The 19,780-nt window shown below is 45.8% G+C and overlaps 1 protein-coding gene across 5 annotated transcripts in view; it reads right to left on the minus strand.

Moving 5' to 3' along the window:
* Positions 1–701: 701 nt before the first annotated feature.
* SECISBP2 (SECIS binding protein 2) overlaps positions 702–19,780 on the minus strand; it is a 39,107-nt gene continuing 20,028 nt past the window's right edge. For all 5 annotated transcript variants that reach the window (XM_065878682.1, XM_065878681.1, XM_065878680.1 and 2 more), the window contains 7 exons: positions 13,498–13,664; positions 12,638–12,788; positions 10,891–11,014; positions 10,038–10,258; positions 1,764–1,918; positions 1,255–1,447; positions 702–805 (listed from right to left, as the gene is read on the minus strand). In XM_065878682.1, coding sequence (XP_065734754.1) covers positions 702–805; positions 1,255–1,447; positions 1,764–1,918; positions 10,038–10,258; positions 10,891–11,014; positions 12,638–12,788; positions 13,498–13,664 — 1,115 coding nt within the window. The remainder of the gene's footprint in view (positions 806–1,254; positions 1,448–1,763; positions 1,919–10,037; positions 10,259–10,890; positions 11,015–12,637; positions 12,789–13,497; positions 13,665–19,780) is intronic.

Raw genomic sequence — 19,780 nt, forward strand, 5'->3', positions numbered from 1 at the left:
TATTTGCAGATTATTTGCAGAAAACTGAAATTTAGGAACTTCAATATACATTTGTTTCTTTGCGAAATAAAGAATAAAAGGAATAATTCATGTCAAAAGGTCACAGGTTAGAGAACCGGTTTTCCTCCTGAGGCTCATTTTAGCAAACCCTCCAAGTACCCCCAAATCTTCTGGCCAAAAAGCCACAACCTGAGAAAGGAACCCCTCCCCACCCCACCGCTCCTGCACTAACACTGGCTACCACAGCGCCCGTCCAGCGGCTTCTGCAGGGCTGTGCTGGGTCACCGGGACCGGCAACATCAGGCTGGCACCCCGCTGCCTCCCAGCCACATCACCTCAGCCCCCCGCTGCTTTTCACAAACTAACTTGGCTCAGCTGCTCTGCAATGGAGAGACGTTCCCTTAGCAGCAGAGTACTCCAAGTACCACCTTTTCCAGCATTTTCCAGACTCATATTGCACTCAGAGGGCCAAGGCTGCATCCCGAGGCTTTGTGAAAAGGTTCCCGCCACCATACCAAGTGCCCGTCCATGGGACTCGCAGCTTTTTGGATGCCTACAAACACCACTGGTTAACTTCCCAATTAAACAGTCATACAAAACACACACTAGGTCAACGAAGAACTGAGAAGAAGAAAAAGACCCCGAAGTCTTTCAGCCCCCGCCCCCTTACCCCAAATACACAAACACACAGGAAAGAACTTTTATAAATTCAAGTTCATCATCTGAGAAGTCGAAGCCTCCAGCGATTCCTCCAGTTCCAGGGCACGTTGAGTGTATGCTTCCAGATGGTTTCTCCAGATTTCAACTGGAAACAAGAAAGGGAACAGCTGATGAACAGCAGGGACAGTCAGGGAAGTCTCTTGGAAAGCAAGCAGCATGTGGCCTGCCCAGCGAACCAGCTCCCTAGATGGGGCCCAGCAAGGACTCAAGCCCAAGTCCCCAACTGCAACCCCCTCGTGAGCAGCACCAAACACCTTGGCGCACGCCGGCCTCGACAACCGCCCACCAGGGATACAGCTGTCCTCAAGGATGCCCTCTGTTTGGGTGCCATCTGACCCGAGGTCTGTCTGAGACATCCACTGACCAGCCCTCCCAAGTCTGAGACCACTTCTTAAACAAGGGCCGGGTCTTAACGGGGCCTTCTGCAGCCGGTCCTGCCGCAGTGGCCATGCTGCTCTCCTGGGCACCCTTTTTAATCAGTGTCGATGAAGACTAGAGGAGGCTCAACCCCAAATCCATTCCCCCAGCACTCACTGTAGTGTGGCTCCTCTTTTCCGGCAGGGGCCAGGGGTCTGTTCTCTGCAGAGCAGCTGGGGCCCTGCGTGGGCGGGCTAGCGGGTGCAAGGGGCCCAGGCTCTCCCGGCAGCTCCCAGTGCGCATTCTCCAGCATGGTCCTGTACGCCTGCCGGGCCGCCATCGTCAGCTCGACCATCTTGTGGAACTGGTCCTTGGGCAGAAACGAGAGCACAGGTGACATCCCCTGCAAACTGGGGATGGCGCCCTCCACAGGGAAGCAGGGTGATGCCCGCCTGCGGTGCTGACCTCAGGCCTGCTTAAGGCTCCTCTGCGGCAGCAGTGAGCCCAGACCTAAATTCGGAATCACACTTCCATGCTTTTAAGGAAAGAAGGCCACCAACGCTGCTGCCTTCAACACTGGAGCCCCTGAGGCTCAGGGCTGCTGTGCTGTGGAAGTGCAGACAACCACCATCCCTCCCGACTCCCTCTCACAAGCAAGATAGGCCGGCGCCCCCTCACCATCTCACCTGGGCCCCGTCGTAGCTAAAGATCCCCACCACGCTGACAGGAACAGCCTTGTTCAGACTGCGCCCCAGAGCTTTGCGGTTGAGAGCAAACACAAAGGGGATGTTCTGCTCACAGGCGTAGTCAATGATGGTGTGCAGGGTGTCGTCCAGCCCACCTGGTCAAAGGACAATGAAAATGACAAGGAAGTGCATGACACGAGCATGCTGGTGACACTGGCCGCCAAGGGCTTTTCCTGACAGTGACACTCCTGGCTATTTCCTTACTCAAGCCAGTGTGCCAGGCCAGGTTTCACCAGGAGAGAGCCAGTCACTGTGGTGCAAGTACACTATTACTCTAGGCCACATGGAAGAAATCAACTCTCCAAGAGAGACACTTCTAAAAGCAATAAAACATGATAAAACATGTCCACGTCAAGTCAACCTCTGGTGCTGGTGCTGTGCGTAATGGAAAAATGAAGGCTTGGTTAAGTATCTGCTGAATACCGCGTGCCACTCTCGGTCTAATGGCCTCGTGTGGACTGGCTCCTATATCCTCATAAAACCCTGAGGGGGAGGCTGCACCCCACTTAAGAGATGGAAATCCAGAGCCCAGAGAGGTCACTGAGTACCAGCGAAGCAGCAGCCAGCCAGGAGTGGGGCAGGGGTGGCACTGAGAGCAGAGACGGTGAAGGGAGCCCTGCATGCGGGTGACATGCCTGTGAAGCCAGAAACCCAGCAGCACTGATGAGTTACCACCAACAGGAGAATCACATCTGGACGTCTGTGCACAAGTAGTGCAGAAACCAGTATGCACACACGCATCAGCCAGCTAGAACATAAAACGGAAGAAATGACTTTATACATGACAGCAACCAAACACTACAACAGGTAGGGATAAATGTGGCAAGAAACGTGAGAGATTTATAGAGCAACTTCAACATGCTAGTGAAACACAATAGAAAATCTAAACAAAAGGCACCTATGCTCTTGGATGGAATGATCCAATATGATCACATGTCAATTTTATGTTAACGTAAAACTTTTTATACTGTAACTTACTCTAAGTGGGATTTTTTTGAGAAATAAAAAAATATTGGGTTGGCCAAAAGGTTCATTCTTTTTTTCCGTAAGATGTCTCTAGTAGCACTTAGATGTCTTTAATGTCATTCGAAACAATTTTGTTAGATTGTATTGTGACAGCTGTCATATCAGCATGCATTTAAAAAAACATCAAAATTAGTGAATTTTTTTGTAGCCATTTTAATATTGAAGATGGAAGAAAAAAAGCAACATTTTCGGCATATTATGCTTTATTATTTCAAGAAAGGTGGAAACGCAAAAGAAAGATTTGTGCAGTGTACGGAGAAGGTGCTGTGACTGATCAAATGTGTCAAAAGTGATTTGCAAAGTTTCGTGCTGGAGATTTCTCGCTGGCTGATGCTCCACGGTCGGGCAGACCAGTTGAAGTTGATAGCGACCAAATCAAGACATTAACTGAGAACAATCAACGTTATACCACACTCAGGAGACAGCCGACATACTCAAAATATCCAAATCAAGCACTGAAAATCATTTGCACCAGCTTGGTTACGTTAATCGCTTTGATGTTTGGGTTCCACATAAGCAAAAAAACCTTCTTGACTGTATTTCATTATGCGATTCTCTACTGAAACGTAACGAAAATGTTCCTTTTTTAAAACAAATTGTGATGGGTGATGAAAAGTGGATACTGTACAATAATGTGAAATGGAAGAGATCCTGGGGCAAGCAAAACGAACCACCACCAACCACACCGAAGGCTGGTCTTCCTCCAAAGAAGGTGATGGTGTATATACAGTGGGATTGGAAGGGAGTTCTCTATCATGAGCTCCTTCTGGAAAACCAAACGATTAATTCCAACAAGTACTGCTCCCAGTTAGACGAAATGAAAGCAGCACTTGAGAAACATCCAGAATTAGTCAAAAGAAAATGCATAATCTTCCATCAGGATGACACAAGACTGCATGTTTCTTTGATAACCAGGCAAAAACTGCTACAGCTTGGCTGGGCTGGGAAGTTCTGATTCATCCGTCGTATTCACCAGACATTGCACCTTCAGATTTCCATTTATTTCAGTCTTTACAAAAATCTCTTGACTGAAAAAATTTCCATTTCCGGGAAGACTGTAAAAGGCACCTGGGACAGTTCTTTGCTCAAAAAGTTTTGGGAAGATGGAATTATGAAGCTGCCTGAAAAATGGCAGAAGGTAGTGGAACAAAAGGGTGAATACGTTGTTCAATAAAGTTCTTGGTGAAAATGAAAAATGTGTCTTTTATTTTTACTTAAAAATCAAAGAAACTTTTTGGCCAACCCAATACATAATATGAGAACAGCCTTTTGAAAAAGGAAATGTCAGGCTAGCATCGCCAGGTATTAAAGCTTGCTATAAAACTACAAGAACGTAAACGAGGGGATGAAGAGCAACAGAATGGAAGGTCCAGAAACGACCCAAATGCGTGGCGCTTGAGCAGGTCTGCAAAAGCACTCTGAAGCACCGGAGAAGGTGCAGAAGGGACAGCGAGGTCAGCCTCTGCAAAGATCCATCTTAGATTAAAATGCATTCAACCTAAACAAAAATGAAAACATGGAAGAACCAGGGAAAAAACAGAATTAAGAAAAAAAATCTTTAATAATCCTGGAGTAGGAAGGTTGATGAATGACAAAACCTAGATGCAATAAAAACAAGAATAAAAAATACCAATATGTACACACCTGAAGTCTCTGAATGGCCAAAAAAGGTTTAAAGAAAAACAGACACATGACAAAACAAAAATATTTACAACTCTTACCCAAAGGGGCTCTTATTTATTAAAAAAAGGTACACATAAATATAAAAAAGACTGACATCCTAAAAGACAAATGGGTAAAGAATCAACAATTTACAGAAAATGCCAAGCCCTTAAACAAGTGGAAAGGTGCTCAACCTCCCTTCACAAGAAAATGCTAACAGAATCTTCCCAAGAGGGTGGGGAGGCCAGGAGGAAGCAGCAGCCCGGCTTCAGGGGCTGCAGTGTCCCCGGGGGGCAGCGTGGCATGTGCGTTAACCTGGTAAGTGCACAGGCCGTTTCACTCTAGGAATGTACCTACGGAGATGTTCAGTAAGAAATGAGTGTGTGGACTTCCCTGGTGGTTCAGTGGTTAAGACTGCACTTCCACTGCAGGGGGTGTGGGCTCGATCCCTGGTTGGGGAACTAAGATACTGCCTGCCGCACAGCGTGGCCAGAAAAAAAAAGAAAAAAGAAAAGAACTACAGTATGAAAGGTGCATCCTTGTTTACGGCTACAGAAATCTGAATGCAACTGAAGTGACCATCAGCCCGGGACTGCGCAGCCAGAAGAATGGGAGTGTCCCGAGCCAGACTGTGATACTAAAAAGAGCAAGGCACAAATGGGATCCAGGACACCAGATCTCTCTCTCTCTCTCTCTCTCACACACACACACACGGACTAACAAGGACACATCAAAATATGGCAATGGTGGTTGCCTCTGGGTGGTGGGAAGTATCTGGGGGGACTTACTCCCAAAGGAAAGTAACAAGCACTGAATCCTGCCCTCTTGCATGGTGAGCTGTTTGAACCTACCATCTGAAAGGAGGTTACAGCATGGCATTGCCCCGGTTCCTCTGGAAACTGACCAATTCCTGAGCGAACACACAACGTCTGCATGGAAGGAAAAATTTCCCAAGATCTCCTGTCACCTGGTATCTAATTACATATGATTACCTAATCTTCTTTCAAGAGGAACTTCTCAAATGCACATCCTACTGCTCTGAGGGAACTGGGAACTCATTCTGCAGCTGGTTTGACTGGGGATTAATGGTTAAGCCCCATATCCCTGAAATCTGCCCACCCCCCTGCCCCAGATCTACCTGAAGAGTATCAAAGATGATGAGGATGAAATCTCTGGGGATATAAACTTTAAAGAAAAAACATTTCTGGGCAGGTGGTGAAAAGGGGGAGACAGGACCAGAGGTGAGGCGATGGCTGTGTTCCTTACAGTGAGATATTTTCAGCTTACCATGGGAGGCTGACGGAGTCTCTTCAACATCAGCCCCATGGCCTCTCACTCAAGGGTCTGTCTCTGCCTTGTGTCCACCCCAACCCAGGAGCTGGTCACAAAGGCTGTTACAGCAGTGTGCAGAAAAGAGCTATAACGTGACCGGCCCAACAGCTGCCATCCATAAAAAGGCCAACTTACTTGGCTGACCCTTCCAGTCCCTGAATTTCGGCTTTGGGAGGACCCCTGTCACCCCAACTAGGAAGAGTGGCTACTGTACCCAAAATGCATATGAGGATTACACTGAACACCAGCTTTCCTTCTGTGAGTCTGGAATGTGGGGACATGCCAGGCAGAGGGTGCCCATGTGACCAGCCCCAAGGAGCCTCCCTGGTAGATGACATCACACTTCACACGTGTTGTCACATCTCATTCTGAGGGAATTCAGCGCGTCCTCTCTGACTCCCCTGGGAGAGGACACTGGAAGCATGCCCTGCTTTCCCCGACACAGCAGCCAAGTCAAGATGGTTTTGCTCAGCCCAGCTCCCAGGCGACGTTACTAGTGAGAGCTGAAAGCATCTCCAAGTGCCGACTTCTCAAAGTTCCACAGGAAGACAACTTAAAACAAGCAAATGCTCAATCAGGTAAACAATTTCCATTTAAAATTTAAGTTCAGAATTATCAGGAAAATGCCACTCGGAGCAAATACAGTATTTTAACATAATCCCAAGCTGTAATACTAAATTTTACATGTAAAATGACGACAATCTATTGGCTATCTTTTCCAAGGAATAAACATTCCTAAAACACATAATCGAGTTCTTTATGCTTCAAAGCAAAAAAAAAAAAAAAAAACAATGTAGGGACGGATGATTAAACAACGTATTTTAAATGCGTAACAAATCCTTGAGATGCCCATCAGTACATTCTTAGCTCCATTCTCTGCCACAGTCAGAGGAGTGGAGGCTTAAAAAAAGAGCAAGGTGGACTGCCAACTGAATACACACATTCCCATTTTTTGGTTTGTCTTTTTAAATTTATTATTATTATAATTTAAAAATTTATTTTTGGCTGCTTTGGGTCTTTGTTGCTGCATGTGGGCTTTCTCTAGTTGCGGCGAGCGGGGGGCTGCTCTTCGTTGAGGTGCGCGGGCTTCTCACTGGGATGGCTTCTCTTGTTGTGGAACACGGGCTCTAGGCACGTGGGCTTCAGTAGCTGCAGCACACGGGCTCAGCAGTTGTGGTTCTCGGGCTCTAGAGCGCAGGCTCAGTAGTTGTGGCACATGGGCTTAGTTGCTCTGTGGCATGTGGGATCTTCCTGGACCAGGGCTCAAACCCGCGTCCCCTGCATTGGCAGGCAGATTCTTAACCACTGTGCCACCAGGGAAGTCCCTGGTTTGTCTTTTAAAGGTGAAAATCCACAGGAGAATGCAAGATAAGAGCAAAAAAGTTTTGGAAGCTGAAACGCAAACAGTTGACTCAGCTGACCTAAGCCAACAATGGGAAAACCCCCTAGACCCAGCCATTTACACCCTAGAATTCAATCCCCAGAGCTTGGCAGCTAACAGGCAGCACCGGGCACTTCAGAGACAGGGTGAAGTTCAGATGAGGTGACAGCAAGTTGGTGTCCAGATCCACTTCACCCAGCCGACATGCCAGTGCCAGACCTCTGGTGAGGCAGATGGGCAGGTCTGTGGGACACTGGGACCCACACTTCTAACCGTGGGCGTAAGGACAAGGTCACAGACTCCCAGCAGGAGGTAAGAGAGTTCTTCCCCAGGGAATATGGAGTCAGAGAGACAGAGCGGCAGCCCAGCTGTCATCCTACAGCAGAGGTTCTAGCTTGGCATCCACAGCAGCAACTAAGAACTTACTAGAAATGCAAATTTTGGGGCCTGCTGGACCTGCTCAGGAAGAAACTCTGGAATCTGTGTCTTCACCAGCCTCCTGGGTGACTCTGATGCTCACTACAGTTTGAGAACCACTGCCCTCAAATGCAGCTCAAAGCCTTTAAATGCCAGCCCCACCCCCAGATTTCTAGTCAGCTATAATAGATGTTAAGGACAAACAGAGGACTTCCCTGGCGGTCCAGTGGTTAAGACTCCATGCTCCCAATGCAGGGGGCACGGGTTTGATCCCTGGTTGGGGAACTAAGATCCCACATGCTGCACGGTGTGGCCAAAAAAATTTAATAATTAAAAAAAAAAAGACAAACAGCAGACACCGGTATCTGCAGAAACCTCCACCATGAGATCAAAACAGCAAACCACCTGGGAAGGGAGGCTATGCAGGGAGAAGGAAACCTCACATCACTATTATTCTCAGGGAGGAAACACATCCACAGAGGAACGGCAGCTGCAACACACAAAGAAACTTCAGAAAACAATAAAAGTAGCTCCCAGAAATTAAAAATAATAGCAGAAATAAAAACCTCTACAGAAAGATTGAGACATAGCTGAAGAATCCTTATGGAAAACAGAACCAAACGAAAGAGGTGAAAGGAAGAGGAAAAGTCACAGGAGGACAGCAGTGCAGGAGGCCCAGCATCTGAGCAACATGGTTCCAGGAAGAGCCTAGAGAGGACCGACTGTAGGGAGATTCAGAGCACAAACCCAACAGCACATCCGAGAACTGAGGGCACTGCCTGCAAACCACCCCACCTCCCGGAACCCTGCGCACAAGGAATTTCCCACAAGCTTCCAGAGATAAGGGAGAACAAAGGGGAAAAGGTCAGAAACCAGAAAGCCTGGATTTCAAGCACCATCTTCTAAATGTGCTGCCATGTACCCTTTCTCTCATAAGCCACTGGGGGATGTGCACACCCCAAGACAAAGAAGTGCACGAGAGCCACTAAACACCACACCCCAACAGGAGATGGGGGAGGCCGTCCCCAGGACGACAGCTGCACAGGAAGCACAGAGCCTGGAACGATTCCAGGAGAGAAGCTGCAGAATGCCCGATGCACCCATTGCCTTAAGAGGTTCAGGCAGCCAGGTAAGAGCTTGAGGAGTGATTCATTTCAAGTTCAGCGCCTACCATGGGACTGTGGTGGGGACACTGCCAGCACACAACCGAACAGGCAGGTCCCGAGACCCCTTTCTGATGGCTGGGACTGGACCTGCCCTGAACTAGGACAGGGACAAGCCCACTGGGCTGGCAATGAGCAGGTCCAGCTGCTGCCCTAGTGACCCTGGGTGCTGCAAGCAAGTCAGGAAACCTCAAGTCTTCAGACTGGAACAGCAACCAGAAAAGCTCAGGGCTAGGATCTGGACTGGATCCCTCAAAGTCCAGTTCCAGCCGAGTGGAAGTTTACACTGAAGGAGAGAGGAACAGGACCAGAGAAGGACTCCGAACACTTACACGAAGATGGAGGACCAGTGTCTAAGTGACGGCATTCTGCTCTTAACTGACAACCCCTCTACTGCGCAGCCTGAGGAGGACACAAAATGGACCACCCAAGGGCCAATGGGAGGTGTCACAGACGTCCATCTGTCGGTCACCTCGCCCAGCATATCACATCACAAAAAACGGAACCAACCTTCCAGCATCAGTAAGATGGCCAAGTGCTTGGACAAACCCATCTTTTTTTGTTGTTGTTCTTTTTATTTATTTATTTATTTATTTATTTTTGGCTGTGTTGGGTCTTCGTTTCTGTGCAAGAGCTTTCTCTAGTTGTGGCAAGCAGGGGCCACTCTTCATTGCGGTGCGCGGGCCTCTCACTATCGTGGCCTCTCTTGTTGTGGAGCACAGGCTCCAGACACGCAGGCTCAGTAGCTGTGGCTCACGGGCCCAGTTGCTCCGTGGCATGTGGGATCTCCCCAGACCAGGGCTCGAACCCGTGTCCCCTGCACTGGCAGGCAGATTCTCAACCACTGTGCCACCAGGGAAGCCCAACAAACCCATCTTTAATCAGTGGACAGATGAGTTAGTCACAGACTGAGCAAGCACATTTAAAACGGACAAAAGCCCAATGCAGGGACCGCCTAGCTGCCAGTCACAAAGCCTCTGTGGTGTGAGTGACCAGTAACCACGAGAGGCCTGCGCAGGCCAGCTGAGCCACACTCTGAAGACCACAGCCTGCCTCACAGAGGAATGCACTGGCTGATCCCATAAACTCTGGAAACAAATTACTCAATTAAGAGAAAATGAAACAAACTGAGGTGCCGAGGCCTCGGTGCCCCTTAGCTGCTGACGGGTGTGTGGTAGCCAGAGGGTGTGTACTGCAGGGGGCCACACGCCAGGGACGCCACAGCGCCCTTACCTTTCGACTGTATCTTCTCACAGTTGGGGGAGATGATGACGCATTTCAACTTTTTGAGCTTCAGATGTTTGAGAACTTCCCTCAGCCCCAACACAAGTCGGCGTTTGGTCTTAGCCTTGACTGGATCTTTCTGGTACATACGATCTTGGAAACGAACCAGCTCTTTCAGCAGGTCCGTAACACAAGCGTCAACTTCTTTACTGAGCATCTGGCTGCAGTAGCTGAAAGAAACATTAGACACGGTCACGTTCCCAGTGGCTGCGACACTCCAGCGCACTGCTCCTGGCACACCTCAGATGAGGGGGACAGCATGCCACTTTGAAGAAATCATGCTTTGATGAGCAATACTAGTCAAAAAGGTGGAACTCCTGATAGGATTTTATGAAAGGTATGGATGGAGGCATCCTCTCCAGCCCTAACTACAAGGGACAAAAGACCTCTGGGCCCCATGTCCCCAGGGCAGCCACTCCCGGGCACCTCTCCTCATGAAAAAAAATGTTTGGAGAGTCTATCCTGAAGAAAAGTGGGAGGGAAGGAGGCGGAGTGCCCTAAGAAATTACATACAGAAATTACACAACAAGATGGAACCCAGATGCAACGGGCTGTCACCTCACTACCCGTTCCCCCAACCACAGCTTGGATTCAAGAGCACCTCTGGCATCACGGCACTAGGACCTCTCGGGAGATTAGGTAGCCCTGGCATGTGTTACAACCAGGTCCTAGCTACCTTCCACCGGGAGGATGCAAACACCGGGGCCCAGACGAGCCAGTGGGCGAAGAACTCAACGCCCAGTGTCAGAGTGAGCACAGTGCCCCAGGCCCCACTGCAGGCACAGCTGCCAGGCTCACTCACTCCCTGAACCGCCGGCTGTGGATCTTGGGGCAGGCCTCCACCTCCTTCTGGGGCTCAGCTCCCAGCTGGTCTTCCGACTTGCTCTCTGCCACAGAAGCACAGGACACCAACTCTTCTGTTCCCCCTGGAGTTTTAGAGAAAGAAGTCACAGCATGGCCCCTCCAGGGCTCCACACACAGACTGCGGGAACTGAGGCAGGGAATGCTCAACAGCGGCAGTGTCGCCAGAGCAGCCAGATTCGGCGGCACACACCCGCCACATCCAGACACGGCCACCGAGTGTCACAGCAGGCAGAGGAGTGATGGGAATGGCTTGGGAAATCAGAAGAACCGGGCGACTCTCTGCACTGCCTAGTGGTGCCTCCCCGCCCCTTATTTAGTTATTTCTTATTTTTATTGTGGCAAATAGTTGCAAAATTTACCATTTTAACTGTTTTTGGCTTTTTTGGCCACACCGCGCAGCATGAAGGATATTAGTTCCCCAACCAGGGATGGAACCTGAGCCCCTGGCAGTGAGAGCGTGGAGTCCTAAACACTGGACCACCAGGGAATTCCCTAACCATTTTTAAATGTGCGGTTTCAGTGGCCAAATTTATTTTTTAATTTTGAAATTTAACCTGAAGTTCTTATCAATAAGTTTTAAAAGCAGGTTTACTAGTTCTCAATTTTTTTGCAAATGCTTGAAACCATTCCTTTATCAAATAACCCTTAAAAGAGAAGCTGAACATCTAAACTGGGAAAGCCACAATAGGTGTGTTTAAATCCATCAGACAGGACTCAATAACAGCTTACAACACTCAAATGGTAACTTCTAGACACTTCCAAAGTGCAAGTGCAGTAACATCACCAGAGGAAGGAGTTCACCCACCAGGAAAGACAATGTCCCGTGGCTGGCCTCTCCACCACCCATAGGCGTAGCTTGTAAAACCCCTGGCAGCCTGTATGGCAGGAGCCTCTAGGCTGGGTGGCAGTGGACCCAACCCCAAGATCCACCCCGGGGAAATGCCAGCAGGAGGGGTGCTCACATCCCCTATATACATCCCACGCTGCCACAGCACCTCTGCTTCTAATAGCCCCAAAGTGGAAACGCCCACAACACTCACATGCCACCTAGCACATTTGTACACCTAGATGCTATGCAGCAATGACAATCTGGTACTACCTCTACAGGCCACAGATATACTGCTGGCCAGAGGGGCACACACTACAAGATTCCACTGGAACAAAGCCTGAAAGCTCACAGGTAGGGCTGCAGACAGGGCTGAGGCCTTGAGCGGGAATCATGGGGACTGTGGGGCTGATACATTTCTGAACTTGGTAAAAAGTCCTCAAGCTATATGCTTCTGATTTGTGTACTGTTCTGAATGTATAATTCACTAAAATGCTTACTTAACCCATTTTTTGTATGACACCATGTCTCACACACTTGTGGGCAAGCAGCTCTGCAGTTAATGGTGTTAATTCTCATGGCACTTCAAATTGCGAGGACCATCCAATGTCACACAGATTGAACTCAGGGGCCTCACCCCTCTGTCCCTCTCACCCCTGAGAAGCAGAGGCACCAGAAGCTCCACCTGCCCATAGGGACGTCCTCTTACTGTCAAGTTAGGAGACTGAAAACTTCTGCATTCCCGAGGCCCAACGCCCACGTGCTTTTACCACACAGGGACAAGGGCTGGGCAAAGCCCAGACAGTTGGCTGTGCATACGGCCGCCCCTGCTGAAGGATTCTTTAAGAAGCAAACCAACAGAACTCGGTACCTGAGGGGTCAGCCTGCCTGAGGGCCTGGTCGTCACCACCGCTCTCTCCATCTTGCACATCGTCACTGGCAAAAGCTGGGCTCACAGCACTTTCTTGGAGACGCTGTTGCTTTCTCTCCTGCCGCTCTTTCAAAATAATCTTTAAAATTAAATAAACGATCAAAACACCTAAATACTTGTACTTAAAAATAAGCTCTTCTGCAAAATAAGCCACCCAAGTTAAGCTGGTTGGCACTGTGCCTGTTTGTGCCCTTACTCCCCACCCACCCCCATGGGTGGGCCCAACCCTCTCACCCACAGCCCAGGAGCAGCATGTTCCCCCTGGGTGCACAGAGCAGGGCATGTGAGAACTGGGCTCTGATGCAACTGTGCAGCTCAACTGTTACCTGGCCCCAGGCAAGACATGCCTTCCTCCATCTGAGACCCACCACACTCCACAGGCTGCTTTGAAAATTAAATCAAAGAACGTGTGCCAGGAGGTGTCCAATATTTACCAAATCTGAGCACTAGACAGATTGCCTTGGGTAGAATGAGGGTAAAAAATGTGAATGAGAACATACTCCCCCATTTCTGGTTTTCTGTCCATGTCATTCCAAAACATTAAAATAAATAAATAAATAAGGCCTCCCCCTCCAGCAGCTAAGGCACCCTGCTTCACTTGCTCTAGCACACCATGTGGGAAGAGCAAGGGATCATCTTTCAGAGAATCGTGTACCCATCTTGACAAGAGCAGTTTCAAATGAGAGTGAAGGTTAAAATCTAAAAATGTAAGAGTCAAAAGGAGTAACACAGATACAGGAGAGTCTGTAGGTTTTCTCGCGCCCAATTTCAAACAAAATACCACACACCTTCTTCAACGAGGTTGGCTTCTTGGCCTTGGGGACCTCCCTCTGCTTCCCCTTCTTCATCAGGGGGGCGCTGGAGTCTAAGGGGTTGTGCGGGGTCTTCACCTGGCCAAAGCGGTGGCCCTTCTTCCCTGACATGGAGTCTTTGGAGAGGACGGGCACTGCCCCGACTACAACACAGTAGGGACACATGGCTCAGGCTGCTGCCCGCCACCTGCCTGGCTCCAGAGGGCAGGCTCGCTGCAGATCTGTCTCAGGGGCTCCTTATGCTGCCCGCCCATCCCCACAACCTTCCTCATCCTCAAATTGTCCCTTAGAGAACCAGCTTCCTATCCCTGTAATCAAATCTCCTATGTTGTAATCAAATCTCCTATGTTTTAATCAAATCTCCTATGTTGTAATCAAATCTGTAATCAAATCTCCTATGTTGCTCAGTAAAATCTGATGATGTGTGGGTCTCATTTTTTGATTAAGAATTTTTCCGGGTAGCTTGTACTTAAGATTTAAGATGCCTTTTACTCCACCATTTTCAGTTGACACTGCCTTTGCAGGAGTTGGCCACTGGCTTCCCTATGCATACCTTCTACCTCACTACCTTATAAGATCCTAGTAATATTTCAAGTTGATTCTCTTGAGTTTTCTAGACATAAACATACTTTCCTAAATTCCCTGCACAGTGTAAATACATGACCACAATCACTACTCAGTACACTTCAACTGCATACTATGGTTCTGTTCTACTTCCCACCTTGTTCCTGTTCCCAAGGAAATAGTTAACTTGTTCATACTTTCCCCCTACTTTTTAATTAGGAAAATTTCTAAACACATACCAAAGAAAAAGAGAATGTATAACAACAAACTCACGTACTCACTGTCCAGCTTCAACAACCATCAGTATTTTTCCAAATATATTTTACCCACCCTCCTTAATTTTGGAATATGTTTTAAAAGTGCTGTGTAGACACAGGGGCAACTCCTGGAAAGGCAAGCCAAAAACAAAATAAAAACAAACAAAAAAAATAACTGAGCAGAGACATCAACAACCACACACTGTGAGGAAGACAGCCACCAAATTCAGACCAAGGCAGTTCCTTACACAAAACAAAAAAACCCCAGCACAATCACTACTCTCAGAAGGAAAAAATCAAATCCAGAGTTGCTACAATATATTAACTGAAATATTCAGTATTCAACAAAAAATTTTTCAAACTTCCAAAGAAACAAGGAAGTGTGACCCATACTAAAGAAAAAAGGAAGTTAACAGAAACTGTCTTTGAGTGCTCCCAGCTGTGGGACACAGATGACCAAGACTTCAAGGCAACTATGAGAATAGATGAAAACACAGGATTTCATTAAATACAAATAACAAAGGAAAAAGACTCAGTAGCAGATTTGAGATGGTAGAAAAATCAGTGAACATGAAGATAAATCAATAGAAACTATTCAATTTAAAGAAAAATGTTAAAGATTTTAAAAGATTGAAAAAATGAAGACAGCCTCAAGAGACCTGTGGAGCAACAACAAACATACCACTATACACATAATGGGAGTGCCAGGAGAGGAAAGAGAAAAGACAAAAAATATTCTGAAGAAATAATGGCCCTAAATTTCCCAAATTTGATGAACACTTTAATCTACAAAGCCAGAATAGGATAAACATTACCCAACCAAAGGTAGGATAAATATAGAGATTCCCACCTAGACATATCATAGTCAAACTGTTGAAGGTGGAAACAAAGAAAAACTATGCAAAGTAGCAAGGGAAAAACAACTCACCACAGAAAGTGGAACAACAAGACAAGTAATATCTGACGTCTCACTGGCAACAATGGAGGCAAGAGGGCAATGGAATGCCATTCAAAGTATTGGGAGAAGAAAAAGTCAACCAAAAATTCTATACCCGGCAAAACTATCCTTCAAAAACTGAATGTAAAATATAGATGTTCCTAGATAAACAATGACAGAATTCATTGCTTAATTTACTTATTTATAAGCAACCACTTTATTTTTAAGAAAATAGTATTTTTAAAGTAAAGGGGAAAATCAACAAAGGAATCAAAATGGTACTCTATATTTGTTTAACATAAAATAAAGCAGTTAAGGATGAACAGAAGAATAAATAAGAATCAGAAAAAAATAGCAACAGCAGTAAATCCAACCAAAGTAACAATTACATTAAACATGAATGAGTAAAACACCCCACTCAACAGGCAGAGATTGTTGGCCTGGATAAAAAAGAAAGCTCTGACTATATGCTGTCTACAAGAAACATATCTTAAACACACTGTCTGCTAGGTGGCCAGGGCTACTCTTCCCTATGCTGCTGGTAAAAGCATTCACCTCCTCTTTAATCTGACCAGCCAGTTGGGAAGGCCTGACTTGGGCTCCAGAATAGACATAAGCCTCCAAAGGCCTTTGACTTAAGTTGTGTTCTGGCAAGAAAGCCCCACATAGGGGTACTTGGTACTGGCTCATCTAAAATAAAGAGGAACCCTGAATTCCTCTTACCTAATTTTTACTTTTTCTGCAAAGAATGGTTCCATTACTGATGTCAAAAAGGAAGGTGATGGACATGTCAGTATTTGGGTATTCCTGGGATCTCTGACCAAAATGTCCTTTCAATACTACCAAAATCCCAACCTTACAATCTGACAACCTCAAATACTTAAAAATATCATCTGATTGAAGGCCCCCATTCCTTGCAAAACTGTTTATGTACTTCATACACAACTGCATCTAAAAGGTCCAACTTGAACCTAGTTGCAAAATAGCCACCTCATGTAGCCTCAGAGGTAGTTCCCTCACTTTTCCTGCTTTTACCTTTGACTGGAGATCTAGAATGCTCAGTCAGTAGTTTACACACTTCCCTGCAGGCTCCCCAAGAAGCTACATTCTTCAGAATCAGCAGCTGGCCAAGCGCTTTGCAGATTTCTCTGGAAAGGCCAACACTGCAGGCCTTTACCAAACAGAAGATGAGCTGAGAAAAGCAACTTTGAGGAATATCTAAGAAGGCAGTGGTCCCAAGTTTTGATATATGTAAGAATTACTCACACATGTGATGTATAAAACTGTGGATCCTGAAATGAATAAAATTACCAAAATCATTGAGACAAAGAAATTTAAATTCAGACTGGATACAAGATGCTAGCAAGAAATAATCATCAATATTATTAGACGGGAGGATGGCAGAGTGGTTCAATTAAAAATAAAATCACCATCAATTAGAGATACTGATGTATTTACAGGTTAAATGACTTGATGTCTACAAGTACTTCAGAAAAAAAAAGTAGAGTTCCAGATGCAACAAGACTGGCAAAATGTTGTTAACTGATGGAGCTGGGTAATGGGCACATGGTGGCAGTATTCATCATATTCTCTCTACTTTTGATTATGTTTCAAATTTTCCACCACAAAAAAGTGAAAAACAAAGACAAAACAAAACAAAAAATCCCACTGTGTGCTTGTTAAAAACACCTACTGCCCTTCCCATACCAAGTGGTTCTAGTGTACCACTTCTGAGGTGTTCCTGGAACCTGCACTTTCAGCTCATTCCCAGGCAGTGCCATTGTTGGCAATCCTGGGGATACTGTGTGAAAAAGAAACACTGGGTTCAGGGACACACTGTCGACTGGTGCCTCAGCCACACTGTACATGGGCTAAATTAACTGTATTCAGACATTTTAAATTTGTACTCTGGGCTTTTAATAAAGGTCACTATGAAACTCACTAAAACTTACTTCTGCTGTAGCCAGGAGAACGCTGTTTAGGAAACTGCTGACTATATCATTCAGCAGCCCATATAAAATCATCTGCCAGAGAGTGTTCAGAATTTTCAGCTTCAAAATAATCCCACCTCCACCCCCATCAGAATGGCTAAAATTAAGACCAACAACATCAAATGTTGATGAGGATGTGGAACCAGGAGAACATTCATACATTACTGGTGAGTGTAATATGGTACACAGGCAGTTTGGAAAACAGTCTGGCAATTTATAAACTAAATACCACGTGGCCCAGCAATTCCACTCTCCCAAGAGAATTAAAAACAGACACTCAAATACTTGTACATGAATAGTCACAGCAGTATTATCCACAACAGACAAAAGGTGGAAAGAGCCTAAATGTCCATCAATAGATAAAGAAATTGTGGTCAACAGAGTATGATTCGATCACAAACACTGGTGAAATAAGATACATGAATATGGATGAACATCAAAGACATTAAGCTAAGTGAAAGCAGACTGACAGAAAAGGTCACAAACTATATGTTTCCATTTATATAAAATGTCAGAATAGGCAGATCCATAGGTAGTTGCCAGGGGCTGGGGAAAGGAGGAAAATGGGGAGCTTAATGGGTAGGGGTTTCCTTTTGGGGTGATAAAAATATTAGGAACTAGACAGAGGTGATGGTTACACAACACTGTGGATGTACTAAACGCCACTAAATTGTACAGTGTAAAATGGTTAATTTTATGCTACATGAATTTCATCTCAATAAAAAACAAAAAGAACTACTGACATACATCTACAGTGTAAGTAAGTCACAAAAATATTGTGTCGAGTGAAAGAAACCTTACACAAAGAAGCATATACTAAGATTCCACTTACATGAAGTTCTAGAACAAGGACAAACTAGTCTATGGCAGAAAAAAAATCAGAACCATGGTTGCCTGCGGGTAGCAGCAGGGAATGACTGGAATGGGAAGGGGCTGAGGAAAATTTCAAGGGTGCTGACGATGTTCTACATAGCCACAAGTCTACGTTACACAGTTATACATTTGCCAAAAGGCTTCAAATGGTGCACTTAAGATCTGTGCATGTCACTAAATGCATATTTTACCTCCAAAGGAAAAGAAGAGCCATAAATAAATACTGAACTCTAGTAAATGATATGCATGCTGTAACACTTGGGGGTAAAATACAGTGGTGTCTGCAACCTACCTTAAATGCAGCAAAAATAAAAAACAACATATTGATGAATGGATAAATCGGGGTCAGCAAACTTTTCCTTAAAGGGCCAGAGAGCAAATATTTTAGGCTAATGAGCATATGCGTACTGCAATGCTCAACTGCCATTATAACTCAAAAGCAGCCACAGATAATACTTAAATGAACAAGTGTTGGCTGTGTTCTAATAAAACTTTACAGCCAGCAGCCAGCAGGTCATAGTTCGCTGACCTCTGGAAAAATTACGAGATTGAAAAAAATTAGAATCTAGATGGTGAGTACATAGGTGGTCACTGCATGATTTTATTCGGCTTTTCCAGATGTTTGAAAATTTTCAAAAGAAAAAAAATGCTACCTCCCTCCACTGAAGAGACAAATCATGTTTATCCTTTCTGGGATTAATGCCATAATAAAATCACCATCAGTTAGAGATGCAGATTGAGGTATTTATAAGTAAAATGACATGATGTCCACAAATTGCTTTAAACTGCTTCAGAAACCAAAAAAAGTAAGCTTCTTTACCATTTCCTTGGATACCTATTCTTCACTTTTAAAATAAATAAACTGCCTCAGAGGGAAACATATTTAAAAGACTATGGTGGCAAATGTGCATTATTTCTCTGTATAACATATTGCCAATTTTAACTATCTTGGCTCTAAGAGGTGTTTCAGAGGAGAGAATGACTGCATCACTACCAAGCCAACACTGCCACCCGCTGTGTTCCCATGAACAGGCAGGTAATTCATTTCAATCTGGTGAAGCTTTATAACCTGTACAGGGCACTTACGTAAGACTTTTAGGTACACCAAGTCGTCACATCAAGTGGAAAACCCACAAACCCATGTTGTTGTTGTTTTTAATGTTTATCTATCTATTTATTTTTTGCTGCATCGGGTCTTAGTTGCGGCATGTGGGATCTTTTGCTGCAGTGTGCAGGGTTCTCTATAGTTGTGGTGCGCGGGTTTTCTCTTCTCTAGTTGTGGCGCGCAGACTCCAGGGTGCGTGGGCTCTGTAGTTTGTGACACATGGGCTTTCTAGCTGAGATGCTTGAGCTCAGGAGTTTTGGCATACGGGCTTAGCTGCCCTGTGGCCTGTGGGAACCTAGTTCCCTGACCAGGGATTGAACCTGCATCCCCTGCATTGGAAGGTGGATTCTTTACCACTGCACCACCAGAGAAGTCCCCAAAACCCACCTTTTAATAAGACCTATTTCTTAAAATCATCGTACTTAAATAACTTTAAAAATTTTGTGATAAAATACATATAACATAGAAACTACTATTTTAACCGTTCTTCACTTCACAATTCAGTGGCATCAATTACGTTCACAACGATGTT

Source organism: Phocoena phocoena, chromosome 6, assembly GCF_963924675.1.
Source record: "Phocoena phocoena chromosome 6, mPhoPho1.1, whole genome shotgun sequence".
Classification (NCBI taxonomy): Eukaryota; Metazoa; Chordata; class Mammalia; order Artiodactyla; family Phocoenidae; genus Phocoena; species Phocoena phocoena.